This window comes from Antedon bifida, chromosome 5, assembly GCF_963402885.1.
Source record: "Antedon bifida chromosome 5, ecAntBifi1.1, whole genome shotgun sequence".
Lineage (NCBI taxonomy): Eukaryota > Metazoa > Echinodermata > Crinoidea > Comatulida > Antedonidae > Antedon > Antedon bifida.
The window spans coordinates 3533278-3552453 of NC_136230.1; the positions used below are offsets into that span (position 1 = coordinate 3533278).

The 19176-nt window shown below is 34.5% G+C and overlaps 4 protein-coding genes across 6 annotated transcripts; 3 read left to right on the plus strand and 1 right to left on the minus strand.

Annotated features, from left to right (window-relative positions):
* The first annotated feature begins 2609 nt into the window (after positions 1 to 2609).
* LOC144842837 (uncharacterized) lies at positions 2610 to 8852 on the plus strand. The gene is made up of 12 exons (XM_078699385.1): positions 2610 to 2690; positions 2844 to 3028; positions 3383 to 3582; positions 4018 to 4160; positions 4411 to 4553; positions 4982 to 5116; positions 5364 to 5548; positions 5891 to 6098; positions 6926 to 7071; positions 7294 to 7384; positions 7539 to 7950; positions 8319 to 8852. The coding sequence occupies exons 2-12, from the start codon at positions 2852 to 2854 to the stop codon at positions 8564 to 8566; spliced, it is 2088 nt and encodes a 695-aa protein (XP_078555511.1). The 5' UTR covers positions 2610 to 2690; positions 2844 to 2851; the 3' UTR covers positions 8567 to 8852.
* Positions 8853 to 9446: 594 nt separating this feature from the next.
* On the minus strand, positions 9447 to 12794 carry LOC144842898 (acyltransferase PGAP2-like). 3 transcript variants are annotated; one of them, XM_078699487.1, is made up of 6 exons: positions 12660 to 12794; positions 12112 to 12289; positions 11343 to 11607; positions 10786 to 10889; positions 9936 to 10044; positions 9447 to 9651 (listed from the first exon to the last, which is right to left on the minus strand). In XM_078699487.1, the coding sequence occupies exons 2-6, from the start codon at positions 12253 to 12255 to the stop codon at positions 9533 to 9535; spliced, it is 741 nt and encodes a 246-aa protein (XP_078555613.1). In that variant the 5' UTR covers positions 12256 to 12289; positions 12660 to 12794; the 3' UTR covers positions 9447 to 9532. The 3 variants fall into 3 exon arrangements, with proteins under 3 accessions (XP_078555613.1, XP_078555614.1, XP_078555615.1); XM_078699488.1 differs by having other exon boundaries at positions 12597 to 12716; XM_078699489.1 differs by having other exon boundaries at positions 12622 to 12710.
* A 25-nt stretch (positions 12795 to 12819) lies between these two features.
* LOC144842905 (uncharacterized) lies at positions 12820 to 14727 on the plus strand. Its single transcript, XM_078699505.1, has 4 exons — positions 12820 to 12958; positions 13362 to 13523; positions 13661 to 13690; positions 13776 to 14727. Exons 1-4 carry the CDS (start codon positions 12918 to 12920, stop codon positions 13999 to 14001), a joined length of 459 nt encoding a protein of 152 aa, XP_078555631.1. The 5' UTR covers positions 12820 to 12917; the 3' UTR covers positions 14002 to 14727.
* A 295-nt stretch (positions 14728 to 15022) lies between these two features.
* LOC144842902 (zinc finger matrin-type protein 2-like) lies at positions 15023 to 18276 on the plus strand. Its single transcript, XM_078699498.1, has 5 exons — positions 15023 to 15161; positions 15660 to 15756; positions 15876 to 16079; positions 16464 to 16609; positions 17018 to 18276. The coding sequence occupies exons 1-5, from the start codon at positions 15144 to 15146 to the stop codon at positions 17153 to 17155; spliced, it is 603 nt and encodes a 200-aa protein (XP_078555624.1). The 5' UTR covers positions 15023 to 15143; the 3' UTR covers positions 17156 to 18276.
* The last annotated feature ends 900 nt before the right edge of the window (positions 18277 to 19176 follow it).

Genomic DNA, 19176 nt, shown 5'->3' on the forward strand with positions numbered 1-19176 from the left:
GAAGAAAAATGTGTTCCGTATATTTAGTAGATTTTGAAGTTGGGGATATCAAGTTTGACACTCCGTCCTATGCTAATATTGTGCTATAGCTTATGCGCTTTGGCGACTAGGTTTGTTGTAAAACGACGTATTGAGAAACTTTCCTCCTTTGACTGAGGAATCATGGGATAATTTCAGCTAGGGAAATGGTCAAGGTGTATTTCAAACATTTCAAGACACAGCGTTTTCTCTCAAAATAATGGTGAGACACGCACGCGCCTACGGGATCTGCCAATGACGTCAGAATTACACATAGTTGTAAGTAGTATAATAATACCAATATGGTATTAACAAGTGGCAAACCAAATATAGAAAGGTGTATTTTTAGATATGGTAATTAATTTTGTAAATTTTTTTTAACAGCATTATTTTAAAAATAAGATTATTATTTTTTTATGGTAACATTTGACGATTGTTTTAATAATTAATATTGTTTTTATAATTAGTATTGAATAAACATTTATTTTTTAAACTTTATGATTTATTTAAGATTCGGATTACAATTATTTTGTTAGAATTTTTTATACACACCATTTCAGAAATAAAACTGTTTTAAAAGTGTTTCCATTCATTAATTTTCATAATGTACTTTGACATGTTTTATTGATGTTTAAAATATGCTGAAATCGACGAAAACATTTCCAATTTCGATACATACGGACGGTACTAGTAATAGTAGTCAGTTTGGTTAGTGATATTATACATCATGTACTCATCAAGTAGTAGGCCTACCAATAAATTGGGTTTTGATGATTTTCAGAAATTTATTTATTTTTTTTTTTGGTTTAAATTACATTAATTTACTTTGAAATGTTTTAATATTTAGATTATGTTGAAATTGGCGAATCATTTCCAACGGTACGTTGGACATAACACACGTATTCGCACCAGGTCACCGCGCCGCACAGGTGGTCGCGCGTCGCACCAGGTCACCGCGGCGCACCAAGCACACCAATAAGAAGAGGACACAGAAAGAAATCTGTTTGTATGATTTACAGATTTTGAAATCGTTAAATTGACTGCCAGCAATTGTTTGAGTCAATATTAATTAACGATTTTCCAATGTGGCGTGGAAGATTTATTAGTACCTTTATCGATTTTTATTTGTTCGATTTTATTATTCGATATCTGATAATTGATTAATTAAAATTTATCAGTATTGAGGAGGAAAGTTACAGCTATGGATGAAAATAATATAAAGCTTTGTCTACACTATCAAAATAGTTTAAGAAATAAAGTGTGATGTGCCTAAATATGGTAGTGATATGACGTTATCATGTGTCATATATGGGCACATCACATTGTGTTGTAATAGTTTGACAGTGTAGACAGAGCTTAACGCAGGCCTGGTACAACGATTGTATAGGCTCTTTCTTGTATAAAATCATGCATAACAAACACATGGTATTATTACATACATCAGTATGAAGCACTTCAAGTCGTATAATAATATGATAGATGATATCATTAAATTTATAGATTATAGTTTTACATAAAATAAATCACCGGGTCTTGTATTATTGGAGTATATTCTATTAATAGCATACCAATCTCCGTTTAATTATATCGAATTACTCGGCGTCTTCTGATCTACGTTGATAATGTTTTGATCTTCACATTCAATATCGTCGTTTTATGATTTCAAGCAATAACAGAAATAAAAAAAAGTATGTCAATCCATCAACTTTTGTTATTAACAATTGGTGAAGAAGAAGATGATGATGATGATGAGGAGGAGGAGGAGGAGAAGATGTAATGTTTTGTCTACACTATCAAATGTGATGCACCCATATATGGACACGACGACGTCATATCACTACCGGTACCATATTTGGGCAAATCACACTTTTGTCACATCAAGGTTGATAGTGTAGACAATGCTTAAGAAGGATAATGGCAATATTGAGAGGAGGGCAGATAAGACAACGATAGGAACAAGTTCTTATTACTTAAATGGTTTTGGCTACCCCTTTGGAATGACAAAATTATACTTACATAAAGATACCTAATTTTAAACGGTTGGTAATTTAAATTGACTTAACGATGGACGGAGGAGATTGTTGCAAATGGAGGGAATAGCATAAAAAAAAGAATAGGCCCTACTTAGGTATATGTTACAACGAGAAAATGGAATGTAGGGAAATGTCCTCTTCTTGATACGATGATGATGATGATGTATGATTATGATGATGATGATTATGACGATGATGGTGATGATGATGATGATACTTATAGCGATGATAATATGAGGATGATACTCATAATAATGATGGTAATAATAATGATGGTACTAATAATGATGATACTCATGCTATAATAATGAAGAATATATAATGAAGATAATAAGGATGGTAATGTATATGAATAGATATAGAAAAACAAATTATCATTAAAAAATATCGATGCTGTCCCTCTCGTAATCAACACAATATTGTATATGGAAAGTAATGGCTATATCGTTACATTGGAATAATGAACGGCTTGTTAGTTAAAGTTGACCAATCACCAGATGTTTGCATAGTCTCATTTGCATATAAACCTGCATTATAAAGCGTTTTGTACATCGTTCAGATTTTTAGTTAAGATCTGGTGAGTGGATCGGCAGGACACGCCTTGTTGAACCGTTGTTAACGAACTACAAGAAGAAGCTGGTGAGTTGCTATAGATATTTCAATTCAATCAATTTTAATCTAATGTTAGCAAGAGCTAGCCTAGTCACCTTATTGTTCTTGGTAGGAATACAGTAGTATCCCAAAACATAAACCACGATAGCTCCAACATTTCTCTTCTTGTTTTCTTTCAAGCAATAAATATGTGTCCTTCGTGGTTGGTGATGTTGGTGTTTGCTAATTTAGCCGTCCAAGTTGATAGTTTTGGCGAGGCTATCGAAGATGTTGTTGTAGATGAGAGGTTTCGTAAAGTAGGCCAAGCGTATGTGGACCGCTTTGATATCGTCAATAACGCACTGGATCTATTGATTATAACCGAGGTAAGCGTTAGGCCTAATTTAAAGCTTGCTTCTCACTAGAACGAATGCAAGGACCTAAGCCGCAACTTCGTGTTTAAAATGTGTAACCGTTAGTTTTTTTTCAAATTTGCAAAAGTGACTCTTTCCTTCTTTTATGAAAATGTCCTTTAGCGCCATTTTTCAAAGGCGGTTTATTTCACGACGCTCATTCTGCATCACCACTGCCTGAAAATGAGTGAACATTTTTTCTAATATTTTAAGGCAATCAATTTTAAACCGGGAGCTCGGAAAGTAAAATACATTTTAAATAATGTAAACAATGATATATGTTATTTGTCTTTGTAATATAAATGTATGTAAACTATTTTACAACAGGATACGGTAGGAGTCCACGAGATATGGGTGGTTGATTTCGAACCTTACGACATCATTCCGAACATAACGGTTGTAGAGATGGATACTGGTGATGTGTTCCCCGAAAACAGTGGCGAATGTTCTAACGTAATAAATGGAGGAGCATTCATCCAGAACGGATTTGAGAATGGCGCCCTGTTCGATGACGAGTACAATTTTGAGTAAGTACGAGATGCTAGCCAATTTTAGAATTTCTTAACGTGATTTTATTTATTAATATTCCTAACGAATGAATGTATATTTTTTGATTCATGCTCTGGAGGCGCAAAAGCAGCAAACCCACTGTCGCTAGAACGTGTGGCGCCCTAGAACAAATAAAATAGACCTACAGTGTGTAAAAGCAAACAAAACATACTATACATTAATGTTCATAAAGTGGAAAATAAAGCGAACTATTATGTTTTCGCTTAAGCTCTATCTACACTATTTTTACAAAAAAGCGTGATGTGACCTAATATGGTAGTGATATGACATCATCGTGTCCATATATGGGCAAATAACATGTTGATAGTGTAGACAGAGCTTTATGCCTTTCTAGCTGTTTTACGTTACGTTTTGTTTTTATTAACATTTATTGTTTTTCTTTAACTCGATAGACCGGTTCAATATGGAACTCTTGCATTAAAATCCACCGCACCCAAGAAACTGTTTATGACGTTTTCCAGAGACGATCCATTTATTGTGACTGATGTATATAATGAAAATGTTACAAGGCGACAATATAAATATGAATTTACAGGTAATTTTACTAGGTTTCCAAATAAAAATCCTTCTGAAAATATGAAGCGTTTCCTAAAGGTGCTAAACCTGAGAATCCAGTAGACAAGCTTTAAGCTTGGTTCCTCCTAGATACGCAACGTAACGCAACCCATATGGAAATATTTTGTAACCATATTAATGTATTTTTGTATTTTACAAACCATTTCTTTATAATGATTTATCCATTTATTAATAATTTAAAGACAAAATATATAATTGGGATCTTTCAGGAGACTTTGAATTTCTGTTTAATTGTTCGAATCGACTTGGTGATAGTATTTGGTCTTACGGTGATACCCAAACTCTCATAGAATTTAAGTCAACCGTGTACTTTACAAACGTCCGACCTGTCGACAATACTGACGGAACTAAGGTTTGTCTTATTTATTTTTTTTATTTATTTATTTAATCAGTAGAAAGACTCAAAATAAAGAGCTTACATAGGAAACTGTTAATTAACATAAAACCAAGTTTAACGAATAATTAACATATTAAGGCCTATAATACAGTAATTAATTGGGCCTACTGTATAATTCGTTATCTTAAAATTGTTGAAATTGCGATTTTACAAGATTATTCAAATGGCAAATGGAAGTCTTGCTGGAAAAGATGTGTTTTAATGGATTTTTGTCATGATATTGTGTCATTGTATCTATGACGTCATGGTATCTATGACGTCATGGTATCTATGACGTCATGGTATCTATGACGTCATGGTATCTATGACGTCATGGTATCTATGACGTCGTGGTGCCTATGACGTCGTGGTATCTATGACATAATTTCTAAACTTTTTTCTAGGGCATGTCTTTCGTATCCTCCAGTGCAAATCTGTACTACAGCATATACCGAATTGCTATGACGAACTTTATCATAAGTTCAGAACCACTGGTGGAGCCCTCAATTGATTACGTGATTATTTCTCCGTATGTCGTTGTAAGTATTTTTTCTACCTGTTATTTTATTTCAATCATTTCATACTTTATTAATCTAAATTCATGCCATCTATATCCGATTTGAAAAAAACCTCATTTGGATAAACCAAATTATACCATTTAACCTTGCTTTAAAATGGAACTGTCAGATTGTGTAACCAATTCAATTAAATTGCATAACGTACATAGAAAATGGTGTTGCTCTCTTGAGACTACAGCACATTAATGCAATTTGGTGATTTTTTTAGGCCGAGGTTGCAGTTCCAAACGCCGCTCATATACAAATTCGATTCAGAACAACGATCGAATCACCAGAAGGAGAACTGTTGATATTTGAGCCTGGGACTATTGATTACGAACCAATGGATAACAACAACAGTCTGAATACCGATTTTGCAATTGTTTCACCAATGAGCCCAACGCCCTGTGACGAGTAAGTGTCATCCAATTCAAATCTTGTATTCATATCTTGGTTCCCACTAGGACGCAAGGCAAGCTACAGTTATAATCCATCCATGATTGGTCAAAGTTACTTGCTTTGCTTAAACTTAATAACGCACTCATGCGTAATATAATCTACACCCTCTATTTGCACTGATGAAAGCCCGAAAGCTCTGCCAACTTTTCTGGCTGTTTTACTTTATCGTTTTGATTTAGCTTTTCGCTTTTTTGTATCTCCATTGAGATCCAGCCACTGATACCCACAGCATTGTCATTTTGTCAGTATTTTGACTTTGGATATATTGACATATTCTGTACATTTTACGACTTTTAGAATTGGTATCTGTGAACAACTTTGGGATTTTGAGTTGGTGTTGGACGTTAGAGAAAATGTTGTTGCCAACAACGAACCAATCGACGCAACCGGAGTATTCAAGTTTATGTTTAGGAAACATCGTTGTACGGATTGCGCTACTGTACCAGCCAATTGTGTAGATCTAAACGAACCGGCTCTCGCCATCAGTATGGAAATTACTATTCAGGTAGGCGCTTTTGAATGCTTATTGTATAGTACCGTACGCAATCGCCTCGGATTACATAATGAAATTGCGAATTTAAAATGGAAAGTTGGGTAGCCCTCTCAGTAATAAAATAAAAACATTTTATACCATCTTTAATTATTATTTACAACCATCCTAAACCACCCGCAAAAACCTACTTGTTAAGATTCATTTACGACTTGAAAAGATGAGTTTTTAATCATTTTTTAAACGAACCTAAGTTAGTATATTGGCGAACTGAGATGTGCAGCTGTGGCAAAAGCTTGATATAGGCTGATGAAGCAGTAGCTTGTCGCCAGATCGTAGGTTACGCTCTGGAACATAAGGCTTAATCAATTCGACAATATGCTTTAGGAGCCATCCCATTTATACACTTATAAACTAATAACAATATTTTATACTTAAATCATGTCAAAATTATTAAACTGCAGTAACTGCATGTGAACAATGTAGTTTGTGCAGAGTGCTACTGCAGTAGAACATTTAACATGATCGTTCTTTATTTTTATTTTCCCAAAAACTTATAGTATAAACATTGTAAACATTAATAAATAATGGGAAGAGGGCTTGACATTGAAAAACTACCAAACTTGTAATTAGTTCGTCATAATCAAAAATACATTATAGATGTTGGTTAATATTTCTCTTTCTATATAACCATCTTTTTTCGTCATTTTCTTGAATTTACTCGTCAAGAAAAATGCATAATAGCATGATAGTATGCACTATATAAAACCTTCCTTAGTAAATTTCACCTACAGTAAGTGTCGGCCATTAGGGAAATGCTAATTCGGCTACTTATTTTTTAGACTTTTGTTACCGTTGTGGATTCGGAAACCGACAAGCCTCAGATTATGGTTGTCAGCCTTACCGGTTACCAGAATGACAACCTTATACAAAATGGCGGAACAGTACGCGGTGTAAATCATATGGAAAAAGTCCGATATAAAGTGAGGTAAGTCGTCTGATGTTGGAGCTCGATTTCACTAACTAAAAATAACATTGTTATATCGAAAAACCAGGTAAAAGCTCTTCCCTGGAGACTGAAATATGAAATGCTCTTCCATTTAATGAATAAAATTCTTTAAAAATAAAATAAAAAATAAATTTAAAAAAAAGCACAGAATTATACCATGCGCTCCTTGTAAATAATAATCGTGTTTTTTTTACTTCATAGGTACACACCAACTTTCTTATACGACAGCTACGAATTGATGTTGACGCTATTTATGGTATGCAGGGGTATTACATGGGCCGACGAGCCAGAGGTAAAGAAAATAGAAAATTTAAGAATTCATACGGACTGGATTTTACTCTCCAGCACCAATAAGTTGTTTAGGAAAGAAATATTTCTTATATTGAATCCTTACTACTATTCCAAATTTCCTGGTTTCAAAACGATATTTTCATTTCAAATTTTAGGGTTGTTTAGCAGCAGAGGTAGTGAATCGATATATCGCGTACTACCACGACGACTTCGAATTCAGCTACGAAGAAATGGGTATCGAGACGGTGTACAATTTAGACTCGTTAATGGAGGATGCATGGAGTCCTGAAGGCGACAACACAACTCAACAAGTGTTAACGTTTAACGGTGCCGATCCTTCGGATTCGACCATCTACCGGATGGACTTCGTAAACACTGCCTTATCAAGCGAACGTGACCAATACGTAATTACGACCGTTTTTCGACTAGTTCCAAAGACTGAAAGGAAAAGAAGAGAGATATCGTCTGATGATTTGGATAGCAAACCGTTGATACTGAACACAGTACCAGCTAACGTTCACCACGTTGACACCCGTTCAATTGAGGATTCCTTGGAATATCCCGCAGGTAAGCATTATTTTGCATAATGCACTCATGCGTTGAATTTATTTTGCATAATGCACTCATGCGTGGAATTTATTTTGCATAATGCACTCATGCGTGGAATTTATTTTGCATAATGCACTCATGCGTGGAATTTATTTTGCATAATACACTCATGCGTGGAAAAAGTGTACGCGTAGTAGTCGCTTGCAAAAGACAAGTGGTCTTTATTGCCGCCATCATAACTGACGCAACAGATGCACACAGTATAGGAATAACTTTTATATAATATACATCTATAATGCTCCGTCCTTAAAAGAGTTTGTGCCCTAAAGCAACGGTAAATTTGAAACATATCCAACTTTCTAACCTTTCTTTCATTATGCTTTCAGAGCTCACCATTCCGTTTGAATTTGCCGGATGCCCAGCAAACGCACATTTCGTCGCCGATGAATTAGATTGCGAATGTTCAGACGCCAGACAACAATACAGCGATTCAACATTTCAGTGTGAAACCATATTTACACTAGAACTCCCGATTGATGAAACCGACGATGACGTCACTGGTTCTGGAACCACACGCGTGCATATTTCAAATCTTGCAATATCGTTTCTACTATTTGTATTTATAACTTTGTAATATAAATAATATACAAAACTATACATAAAATATAAAATTGAAATTTTGCAATACAATTTATAACCGTGTATATTATATTAGAATTATTATTAAGATCATATGAAAATATTTTGTAACCATATTAATGCATTTTTGTATTTTACAAACCATTTCTTCATAATGATTTATCCATCTAGTAATAATTTGAAGACAAAATATTTAATATAATCTAATGATTTAAGATAATTTATATTTATATGTGAATTATTGCTGAATACGGAATAAAGTTTGCATACTTTCTACTATACATATTTAAATCAGATTTTCATTGTTCTTGGTTCCCACCAACGACGCAACCTACGCAACGTAAGAAAATGCCCTTCCGTTAATTGTTTTCCTCCGCACTGTTGCGTTGTCGGTTCCCACATGTGATTACGCAATACATCGCTTTGCGTCCATACTTCGTAGCGTTGCCTTCTAATGAGAACCACGCTTTAAATGTAAAGATATTTATTCGGTTTAGGCCTTCCAACCCACAGCAGCCAGCAGTGCAGTGCCTACCAGATCAGCACACCGGGAGACGATCCCCTACTCTTTTCTGAATAGTGTACCAATGTCTATATGCCAAAGGATACAATCGGTATAGTACAGATAGATTAGAACCCGGGCCTAACGTTGTTTATCTTCGGTGATCTAACGAGAACCGGTGTTTCAACGCAGTACGGCCGTATTAGTTACGGTGTTCGTTGTCGCACAATTTAAAACAAAGACCTGATCTCCAGGGGGTGACAATTTACGCTTGTTCAGGATAAATTCAGTCATCGTAGTATTTAATGGAAACAAAATACAAAACAATTGTTTTAGTATAAAAATGTCTTCTATATTTAATAAATATCTCTAATTCAATTTTACTTTTGGTCCAACTTTTTTTTAACCCTTTCTTCAATACGCGAGTAAATTTGCTATTTTGTCCATTTTTAATTAACCTTATCGTCCATCCTCCAGTAACATTATATACTTCTTTCCAAAGTCATCGATTGCTATACTATGGAAGGCCATGTTCGTCATAATTACTGCATACTCGGACATGGCGAAGAAGCTGTAAACTGCAAAAGAGAGAAACAAATTAGTTTTAAAAAAATCGTGATTTATTTCTGGTCGATGTTATCTTCTTCTTCGTCTTTAGTTAAGCGTGGTTCCCACTAGAGACGCAATGTAACGCAACGACGTTTTGACGCAAAGTGCTGTATTGCGTAATAAGCAGTGCTGCAAACATCGCAGATTTGATTTTACGCAGTACAGTGTCATACAGCCCAGGATCTGCTGTGATGTTTAGGTTTAACATATTCTGTCGCCAAACTATACACGGCAACCACGTGTGTAGACTTACCATAGGGTTCACAGTATGCATTATGTCGCCAGTACAAATACATTACTAAAACAAATGACGTGACGTTTGCTAAAAATATGTAAAGTTTCTTCTTTGCACTGTAGCACTCCTGTGAAAGAAAAAATGAATTGATAAAGGCAAACTTATTTTTTCTTTCATACGGTAGTAAATCAAACATGTTTAAAGTTCCCCCGAAGACCTAATATAAAAACTACGCCCGACGCTATCTCAAGACGACTCGTCTCGTCGCAACTCGGACAGAACCGACGAGTCAACACGACTCGTCGGGTCTTGATACAACTGGCGATTACGATAAAAAGACTACCACACTTACGTAGTAGTCCTTGTAGCCTTTTGGTTTTGTGTATATTATGTTTAACCGTATATAAGTTTTGGAGAATTCTGCAGTTCTATCAAGATTGTAGCAAACGATCAACTATAGCTTTTGCTTTATAGATAGATAATTGACTGAAATATGTTGTCGATTATGCGTTCGTTGTCAATTCATAACATAATACACAAAATGTCGCACTGGGCGTTTCATCGAAATCACCGGCGGCTCAAATTGTCGGCGGCCCAACCGGGTATTCTCAATAGGCGATGATTTGGGGGTCGGCCCATGAGCTTGATGTAACGACCAAACCTCGTATTTCAAATGTTTTACTGTATACTAGACCTACAATGCTATATAGCATCTTTGTAAAAGAATAACTAAATAGAATAATAATACACAACCAAATACAGTGGAGCTAGCAAAACAGAGTTGGAGGAGCAGAGTCTTCACATATGAAGTTGGTTCCAAATACGAAGAAGAAGAAGAAGAATGATTATTTCTGTCTCTGATACGAACCATTTGAGACTTTGAAAGACGGGGCCAGTGGCTTAGCACACAGGAGAGAAACATGTTGAGGAAGGAAAAAATACCAAATCCTGTAAAGCAGTTACGATGAATTCCTGAAATTAATCAAAACATTTAAAATATAAATATTGTCTTTCGATAACTGGATTCTGGGTAACAAATGTCTATACCAATATTTAGTTTAAGCCTTAAGACTTGTCTACACTATCAAACTTTATGTGAGAAAACAGTCGCCATATACATGGCTGCAGTCGCGTGCGCAAATTTGAGTTAGTGTTTACCGACTGACCAACCACCATAGTGAGCTAATAGGGTCCAGTTATCGACTAAAAATGTGATGTGCCCATATAGCCTATAGACATGAATGATGATGTCATATCACTACCAAATTTGACCATATAACCATATTTGGGTACATCACACTTTTTTTGTCAAACTAGTTTGATAGTGTAGACAGAGCTATCGATTAAATTATTTTATTATAGGTTAAAATAATTATTCTCAATATTCTGCTATAAATAAAATCTAACAAAATTACTAATAATTACCAAAATCTTCAGTGGACGATACGCATGTTAGTCCAAGTAAGCAGAAGATTTCACAAATGTGCGATACATATCCGACACGATTACACAAAACGAACCCCTTGCGCTTTGTCTCAACAACATGCTTCATATCGCCATAATATTTATAGTATACTGTAGCAAACAAAAGGCGTGGCGTTATATGCAGTGCCACGCCCATCCGCCATATATACTTTTGTGGTTTGTAGTTGCCTATCACTGTACTGATTGAAGGCAAGAAATTTGGAACCTTTAAAAAAATATGTGTGATACGATTTTAGCAAAACAAAAAAAAAATATTTTTGTATTCTCCGGATATATGGATAGATATGTAAATGTGTTGATTAGAGATATTCTACTGATTTATTATTTTGTATACTAAAATTTAAAAGTAAGACTTAAAATTCCTACATCTGTATATATTAACATTGATTATTCCAATATTGGATTTTATATTCTTATATTGTGGGTATGTATTTTTTTAAATACTTTATAAATGTACATCGATGTATTATAGGCTAACTATTGGATCAACCAAGGCAATCTACAACAGGACACTGAGTTCGCCTTGCCAAGATAGGAACTCGTAACAGTCCTTTGATCTTATGTCTGGCTGCGACAAATACCAACAGTACTGTACACATTCTCTGTAGTTTCTATTATTAAGGGGCGTGGAACCGATCGTGTCGCAGCCACAGATAAACCCTTTGATATACACAGCATTCTGTTGTTAGATTGACTTGGGTCAACTTACATTACAGTGAGTCCACAGGACACTGTCAAAATGATAAATAAATGACAGGAACATACAAATAAATATAGAGAGTAGAGGGAGTGCGACTGCAACAGACACCACCCATTTCATTTGTAGCCTCAACAAGTCTGTACTTAAAGTCATCCTGCACACAGACAGTGTCACAGATCATTCATCACTAAATATAAAATTTAAAAAAATTAATTAATTTCTTTATCTAGCCTAGTGTCTACTGTTTAAAAAAAGAATAGTGGGCACATTTGCCTGGCATCTTAAGATAGTGATACATAGGTTTTCAACTTCACGTCCTATCTTTAGGGACGAAACGACTCTGGAATTAAATGATCTAGCGACTGTATACTGTATATTCCGCGGCGACAGTGACACTGAACGGCTAAACGAACTGAAGCAGGGCCTAGCACAATTAAAACTATTTGCATGCCACTTGCAATGTGAATTTTCATGAAAATCAATAATTAATTTACATGTAAAAGTCATTATACGACTTGCATTTTTTTCTATAAAGTTAATTCACTAGCTAGGCCTACCACTCCTCTCTTCTCTCTTCCCCCGTCATGGGCCGTACTGTCTCTTCTTTTGTTTACAAAACACCAATTATCCAATTCTCTACTGCTTCCTCTCGCAGTTTGCGCCCCGTTTGGCAACAACGCGTTAAAGAAAAATTTTAAACGGAAGATTGCGCCCTCATTTTTTAAAGTTGATTTGCTTTTTGTTGTGTTTGTGTGGATGGAAGCACACTTTTCCTCTTTTCGTAAAAGCGAATGTTTTCGTAGTAATTGTTTGAGATGTCTTCTTTAAATTTTGCAATGTTGGCAAATAAGGCAAGGTATTCAATTACACAATATATCTAGCAACTAATAATATAGCCTAGACTATAAAGTAAGAAGCAGGCTAGGCCTAGGCCTAGTAGGCCTACCACCACTAGACTAGCTACCACAGTTTCAACTCCAGGAAAATAGGTACCTACTCTACTTGGCAGATCAGCAGTAGTAGTAGGCCTCCCATGTACTACCTAGTCTAGAGACTGAAGAAAGGCCTCATCCGCGTGACCCAATCCAACCTGTTTGTAGTTTCCTAATAATATAAACATGTTATGTAACACTTTTCAAATTTTGCAAGACCATATAATAATTGATTGGCATATTAATTATTAATTTATTAAATATGAATTTGAAATTAAGGCAAGGATGATAATTATTACTGTTACCAATTGTTCTTTATTTTTTTAGTCAAAACAAAGAGAACGTTCGCTGTCAAAAGTGCCTTGAAATGGGTCACTGGACGTACGAGTGCACCGGCAAAAGGAAGTATGTGCAACGTGAATCACGGTCTCAACACTTACAAAAAAAAATTAAGAAAATTGCAGCAAAAAACCAAGAAGCCACAGAAAAGTATGTTTTATAATTACTTATTTATTTCTAAAATCTCACCTTTTTCAATCATTTCAAATATTATTAATATTTGTAGAAGTTTGTGTACAATACGCAGGGAGAACATTAACAAAACATCTTTTGTAATTGATTTTCAGAGAACAGAAGAAAAAGGATGACAAAAATGGGTAAGTATTGTTAGCTTTCGGAAAAACAAATACTCTTACTCAAGATTACTGTAAACCTTTAAAATCATAATTTATCTCTTGACAGATCTGATAGTAGTAGTAGTGATGAATCTTCTAGCAGTGAATCCAGTTCATCTTCTGAAAGTGATTCCTCAAGTAGTTCATCATTGAGTGATTCATCCAGTTCATCCTCTAGTGAATCTGAGAGCAGTATCAGCAGCAGCAGCAGCTCTGACAGTGATGCCTCAATACCGTCAAAGAAACGCCAGAAGAAAAAGACCGTAAAACACAAAAAAAAATCAAAGAGATAAACACGGCAATGACTATCTTTGTGTGCTTTTGTTTGTTTCTTGTTCTCTAGTGTAGTATAGTAAACTGTTTAGTAACAAAGTTATATTTATATGGCTGTATTATGTGTACAAATTAACTTTGGTAAACAAATACATACGCAATGTTTATAATACCTCAATCAGTTTATTACTGTATGTGTGATTTATTGAGTTTATTTGATACTGTATAACAGTGACATCCGTGGTAGGACAATAGTGGCGTGCCATGCAACACCAGTAATCTTCATGGCTTCACTACCATTACCTGATACCTGCAGCTAAATAAAGAAAGAGGTTATCGGAGGATCAAGGGAGGAGGTCAGGCTTGGGGTGCCCACTTCCCGCTAGACAGTTACAATGACATTATAACTACTTTTTGGTATCTATTTTGACAGACTAATTATAATATGTTAGTGGTCCCATGTTTATACAGCGAAATAGCCCTGGTATTAATTAATATATATTTTGAGATTCAAATGTAAAATCCATATAGTGTAGTTAGTATAAAGTAATACAATTTTGCAACAGGTCATATTTACGTTGATATACTGTAAAGTTTGCGGTCATATTTAGTTAGGAATATAAACAAAGTTGTACTTACCACTTAATTTTTCCACATTTGTGCATTCCTGTCGAGAATATTCCTTTTATTGTGGTATATTTTAATGAAAAAATAGACAACTTACGAAAAAATAAACTGTAAATATTTTGGACAGTTTGAAATTAAAATTTATACAAAAAAAAAATGTTTCACTTTCTGTATAGTCATTGTCATATTTTACACCAAAAAATATACATCGTTAAATTACTATAAAGATTAAATTTAATTATTTTTAAATTATGTATAAACATAAATATTAGAGAACCGTCGATATAATAATAAAATTTCCTAATTAAATTAACTGCCTAAAAACAATACATTTTATTTAAGTGACGGTAATCCAAACAGGTAACGCTATAGCGAAATAGTTGACGCTAAAATTGTATAACGCGTGAAGCAGCAGCAACACCGCAGGTTCTCAAAAGCCGATGTATTTTTTACAATACAAACCTTTTTTATAAACACAATTTCACGACTTTATTTTTATTTATCTAGGTACTAGGGAGTATTACTGACTGAGAAAATGTCGGATAAACTTGGGGTATGTATAAATTATCATGCATGTAAATTATATTAATTATTATACAAATTGTTCGTGCTAAAAGGCTAGGCTATTAATGTGTGTGATTTACGAAAAAGGCTATGCTACGCGCGGCGGGGGAGATCCGTTTGATACCACATACCTCACAGCTTTTCTAGCCTAGGCCTAACCAGCCTAAATTGTTAATAAGTAGTATTTATCTAATGTATCGTACCTCTTCTAAAGTAATTATTTAATTAGACCCTAACTAGGCTAGATTACATTATTAATATTGTTATATAGAATAGATACGAAGCCTATTTTAAGTATTATAATTAATAAATAATAGGCCCTAACTAACTAAGACTAAGTTAATATAATAATATAAGAGATATGTAGTGGACACTCATTTCAATTATTATTACATTATATTTTATTGATTATATGATAATAGGCCTAAATTACTTTAAATTAAAATGTATTTCCCTATTTTTATTAATGTTACATTCAATTCCGTAGCAAGTTGAGGACCATCGTAGGAAATGGGACAGAGATGAATATGAGAAAATTGCTCAAGCACGACTTGACCAAGAATTGGAGGAAAAAGAAAAAAGAGGTACATAGCCTATTATTAGGCCTACTGTACATGTCACTTAATAATAGCTTTATAACTAGTCAGTATCATCATCTTTCTGTTGTACCTCTAAATATTAAAATAATTTTGTTTTCTTCCAGAAAAGCGATACAATGAACCTCCAGTTAAAAGAGAATTACTCCGTCAACGAGAGTATAAAGTTGACTTGGAGTCGCGCTTGGGAAAATCGCAAGTTATCACAAAGACGACACCCTCATCACAGATGGGTGGATACTACTGCAATGTATGTGACTGTGTTGTCAAAGATTCAATTAATTTCTTGGATCATATTAATGGAAAAAAACGTACGTCATCTTTTTTTTTTTTTTAAATGTTAAAACAATAGAATGGTAACTTGCGTTAAGGCCATGATTGTTCACTTATTAGGGGCGAATCCAGAATTTTTTAATGGGGAATATTTATAACCTGTCAAAAAAAGATATGAAATATTAGTAGTTCATAATTTTATTTTAGCTGCCAAAAAGGAGGAGGGTGCGCCTCAAATGCTAACCCCCGGTTCCACCCCTGGATATTATGATAGAATGTACAGTTAGTGGTAGAAATAGGCATACTTTGCAACAATACTTTTAAATATTATTACAGGCTTGAATTGTAGAAGTAATAGGAATCAATTGTATTAGTTGTGTATTATTTACAATTAATTTTTATAATTTGTAATTAATTTAAAGATCAAAGAAATCTTGGTATGTCCATGCGAGTCGAGAGGTCAAGTTTAGACCAAGTAAAGAAAAGATTTGAAATGAACAAAAAGAAGCAAGAAGAAAAGAAAAAAGATTATGATTTTGAAGCTAGGATGGTAGAACTACGTGAAGAGGTAAGCACGATTTAATTTGTAAAAAAATCGGCAAGATATTTTAGTATTGATCCAATACTGCAAAAGGCTAGGCTGCTGCTGTGTGCGATTTATAATAATAATATTTTATAATAATAATAATAATAATATTTATTCGGCAAAAGTTCTTAAAAGTACGTTTTACATTTTATCTTGCCTGGAGCAAGTAATAGGCATGAGCCAAAACAGAAAACTGCTCTTACGAAGAACAGTAGGCTAGGCTACCCCCTAGGGTGATCAGTTTGATACCACATACCTCACAGCTTTTCTAGGCTAGGCCTAACCAGCCTAGATTTTTGAAATAGTATTTATCTGAATTAAAAATGTAGATTGATGAAAAAAAGACTTTGAATATCTTCTTTTAAAAAAAAATTTTTTTTTAATATTTAGGAAGAGAAACAAAAAGCTTACAGAAAGCAGAAAAGGAAAGATAGGAAAAGGAAGGCAGACGATGATGATGGGGATGAGATGGATCCTGAAATGGCAGCTATGATGGGGTTCTCTGGATTCGGATCAAGCAAGCGATAGGAGAATGTTACTGGACCATAAAGACACTCAGATTGTACCGTTTTAGTACAGTAGTATGCATTTAAATTGCAATGACCAGTGTTCATCTAGCTTTGTAAAATGTCATCATAGATGCCGGTCATATACGTCGATTCCGAAGGACGAGGCAATTTATCTATTGCTTGAGGAAGCCAACATAAACACACTGGCAGGAGGTTATCATCCGATGTCGAGAACAATACTTCCGATTCCAACCCGCTATCATGCATACAGATATCTCATCAAATACTATATTTCTACTGTAAATATATGTCACCGACCTTTAATGTTTAAAGGTCTGTGACTGTCTACACTGTCAAACTAGTTTGACAAAAATGCGTGATGTGTCCAATGGTAGTGATATGCTTAAATATGGTAGTAATATGCCCAAATATGGTAGTGATATATGCTTAAATATGGTAGTGATATGACATCATCGTGTCCATATATGTGCACATCACATTTTGTTGTCACATAAAGTTTGATAGTGTAGACAGAGCTTAAATCACTGCTGTAATAACTGTACGTCGTAACAAAGCCGCTTGTTTACGACACCCAATGGGGCATTGTACTCCTAGGCTTCTACAGGACATTTTTTAAATAGCCATTTATTTAACATACTGCACAGATATTACCATTTAAGTGATTTTATACTGTTTACAAATAATATATATATATATACTGTATATAAAATGTAACACTGTATATTATGTAAGAAGTGGATTGTGGTTTGAAGTTCTATTGTACTTGTGATGCTATAGGTACCGTACTGAGCTTTGAAAAAGAATAAGCCCTTTGGTTGAAATTAAAGAGATGGATTAAACACACTTCCATATGTCTTATTTATGATCCTTGTTCACTTCCACATCTCCGTTTTCTTGCAATGGACCCCATTGGAAATAAATTGACTTGTCGATTTTATGGGTCGTCCTTACATCCATTCTCTTTTACATTTTTAAATTCCAATTTTTTTAAAATAAATCTTCGTTATGTATTTTAAATGTGGATGGATGCTAAATAAAAAGAAAGTATCGCGCGGCGTTGCATGCTAAAATGGGGTCTACATACAGTACAACCCCTTTATTTTAGAACACCTCTATTAAGGGGACAATTTCCCGTGAAACGATTAACACGGGCAAAATATAGTAGCACTACTGCAGATCCCCATCATGTCGACACGCCAATGCGACCGAAGGTGTCCCTGTAAAGCTTGGTTCAGATTCAGATAACATTTATTTCGATAATAATGAATGAATATATACAAAGTAGAAAAAAGATATTAAAGTGAACATAGATAAAGCAGTAATAGGTAGTCATTATTATCATGGATCCCAATAGAAAGGACGTAACGCAACGTAAGTGATTTGACCAATCACAAGCGATGGATTATTCGAACAGTGGCTTATCATTGATCAACTCGCTTGCGTTGCGCGTCCGTCCTTGCGTTGCGCGTCCGTCCTTGCGTTGCGCGTCCGTCCTTGCGTTGCGCGTCCGTCCTTGCATTGCGTCTCTAGTAGGAACCATGCTTAATATGGATTCTACATCATTTGGTTGACATTTTGTATCGCAGTCAAATAGGCGCTGTACAAAAACAGAATAAACTGAATGCAGTATTGTATACTATTATTTTTCTACTTTATTTTTACTCGTTTAATTCGTAACATGCGGGCACGATCATTTGAAAAAAGTAATATTCAGTGTTAATAATTTTGCCAGTAAATTCTCATTAATACCCGTATTGAACTGACATTTTGTAATAATGTATTTATGCATTGTTTGATTAAGCAGTCGTGTTCAAGTACTAACTATCCTACCTGAATAGTAATAATAAAGTATTTGATCTCATTACTATTTTTCTAGCATTGTTTTTTTTCTAGTCGTCATGGTCTTAAATTATTGAAGAAAATTGCCTTAAAATTCGTATTAATAAATATTATTCGTAATAAACTGCTAATATCAAAGTATATATGTAGATTAAAGATGATGTATTGTCTCTCAAAATA

Coding starts and splice junctions, on each gene's coding strand:
- LOC144842837 (XM_078699385.1), top strand. CDS start 2,852: ATGTGTCCTTCGTGGTTGGTGATGTTGGTGTTTGCTAATTTAGCCGTC. Junction 5,117..5,363: donor TTATTTCTCCGTATGTCGTT/GTAAGTATTTTT, acceptor TGATTTTTTTAG/GCCGAGGTTGCAGTTCCAAA. Junction 6,099..6,925: donor GTATGGAAATTACTATTCAG/GTAGGCGCTTTT, acceptor CTTATTTTTTAG/ACTTTTGTTACCGTTGTGGA.
- LOC144842898 (XM_078699487.1), bottom strand. CDS start 12,255: ATGACTTTAAGTACAGACTTGTTGAGGCTACAAATGAAATGGGTGGTG. Junction 10,890..11,342: donor ATCGTCCACTGAAGATTTTG/GTAATTATTAGT, acceptor GATTAATTTCAG/GAATTCATCGTAACTGCTTT. Junction 10,045..10,785: donor GTCTTTCAAAGTCTCAAATG/GTTCGTATCAGA, acceptor TTTCTTTCACAG/GAGTGCTACAGTGCAAAGAA.
- LOC144842905 (XM_078699505.1), top strand. CDS start 12,918: ATGTCTTCTTTAAATTTTGCAATGTTGGCAAATAAGGCAAG. Junction 12,959..13,361: donor ATGTTGGCAAATAAGGCAAG/GTATTCAATTAC, acceptor TTATTTTTTTAG/TCAAAACAAAGAGAACGTTC. Junction 13,691..13,775: donor AAAAAGGATGACAAAAATGG/GTAAGTATTGTT, acceptor ATCTCTTGACAG/ATCTGATAGTAGTAGTAGTG.
- LOC144842902 (XM_078699498.1), top strand. Junction 15,757..15,875: donor GGAGGAAAAAGAAAAAAGAG/GTACATAGCCTA, acceptor GTTTTCTTCCAG/AAAAGCGATACAATGAACCT. Junction 16,080..16,463: donor TCATATTAATGGAAAAAAAC/GTACGTCATCTT, acceptor ATTAATTTAAAG/ATCAAAGAAATCTTGGTATG.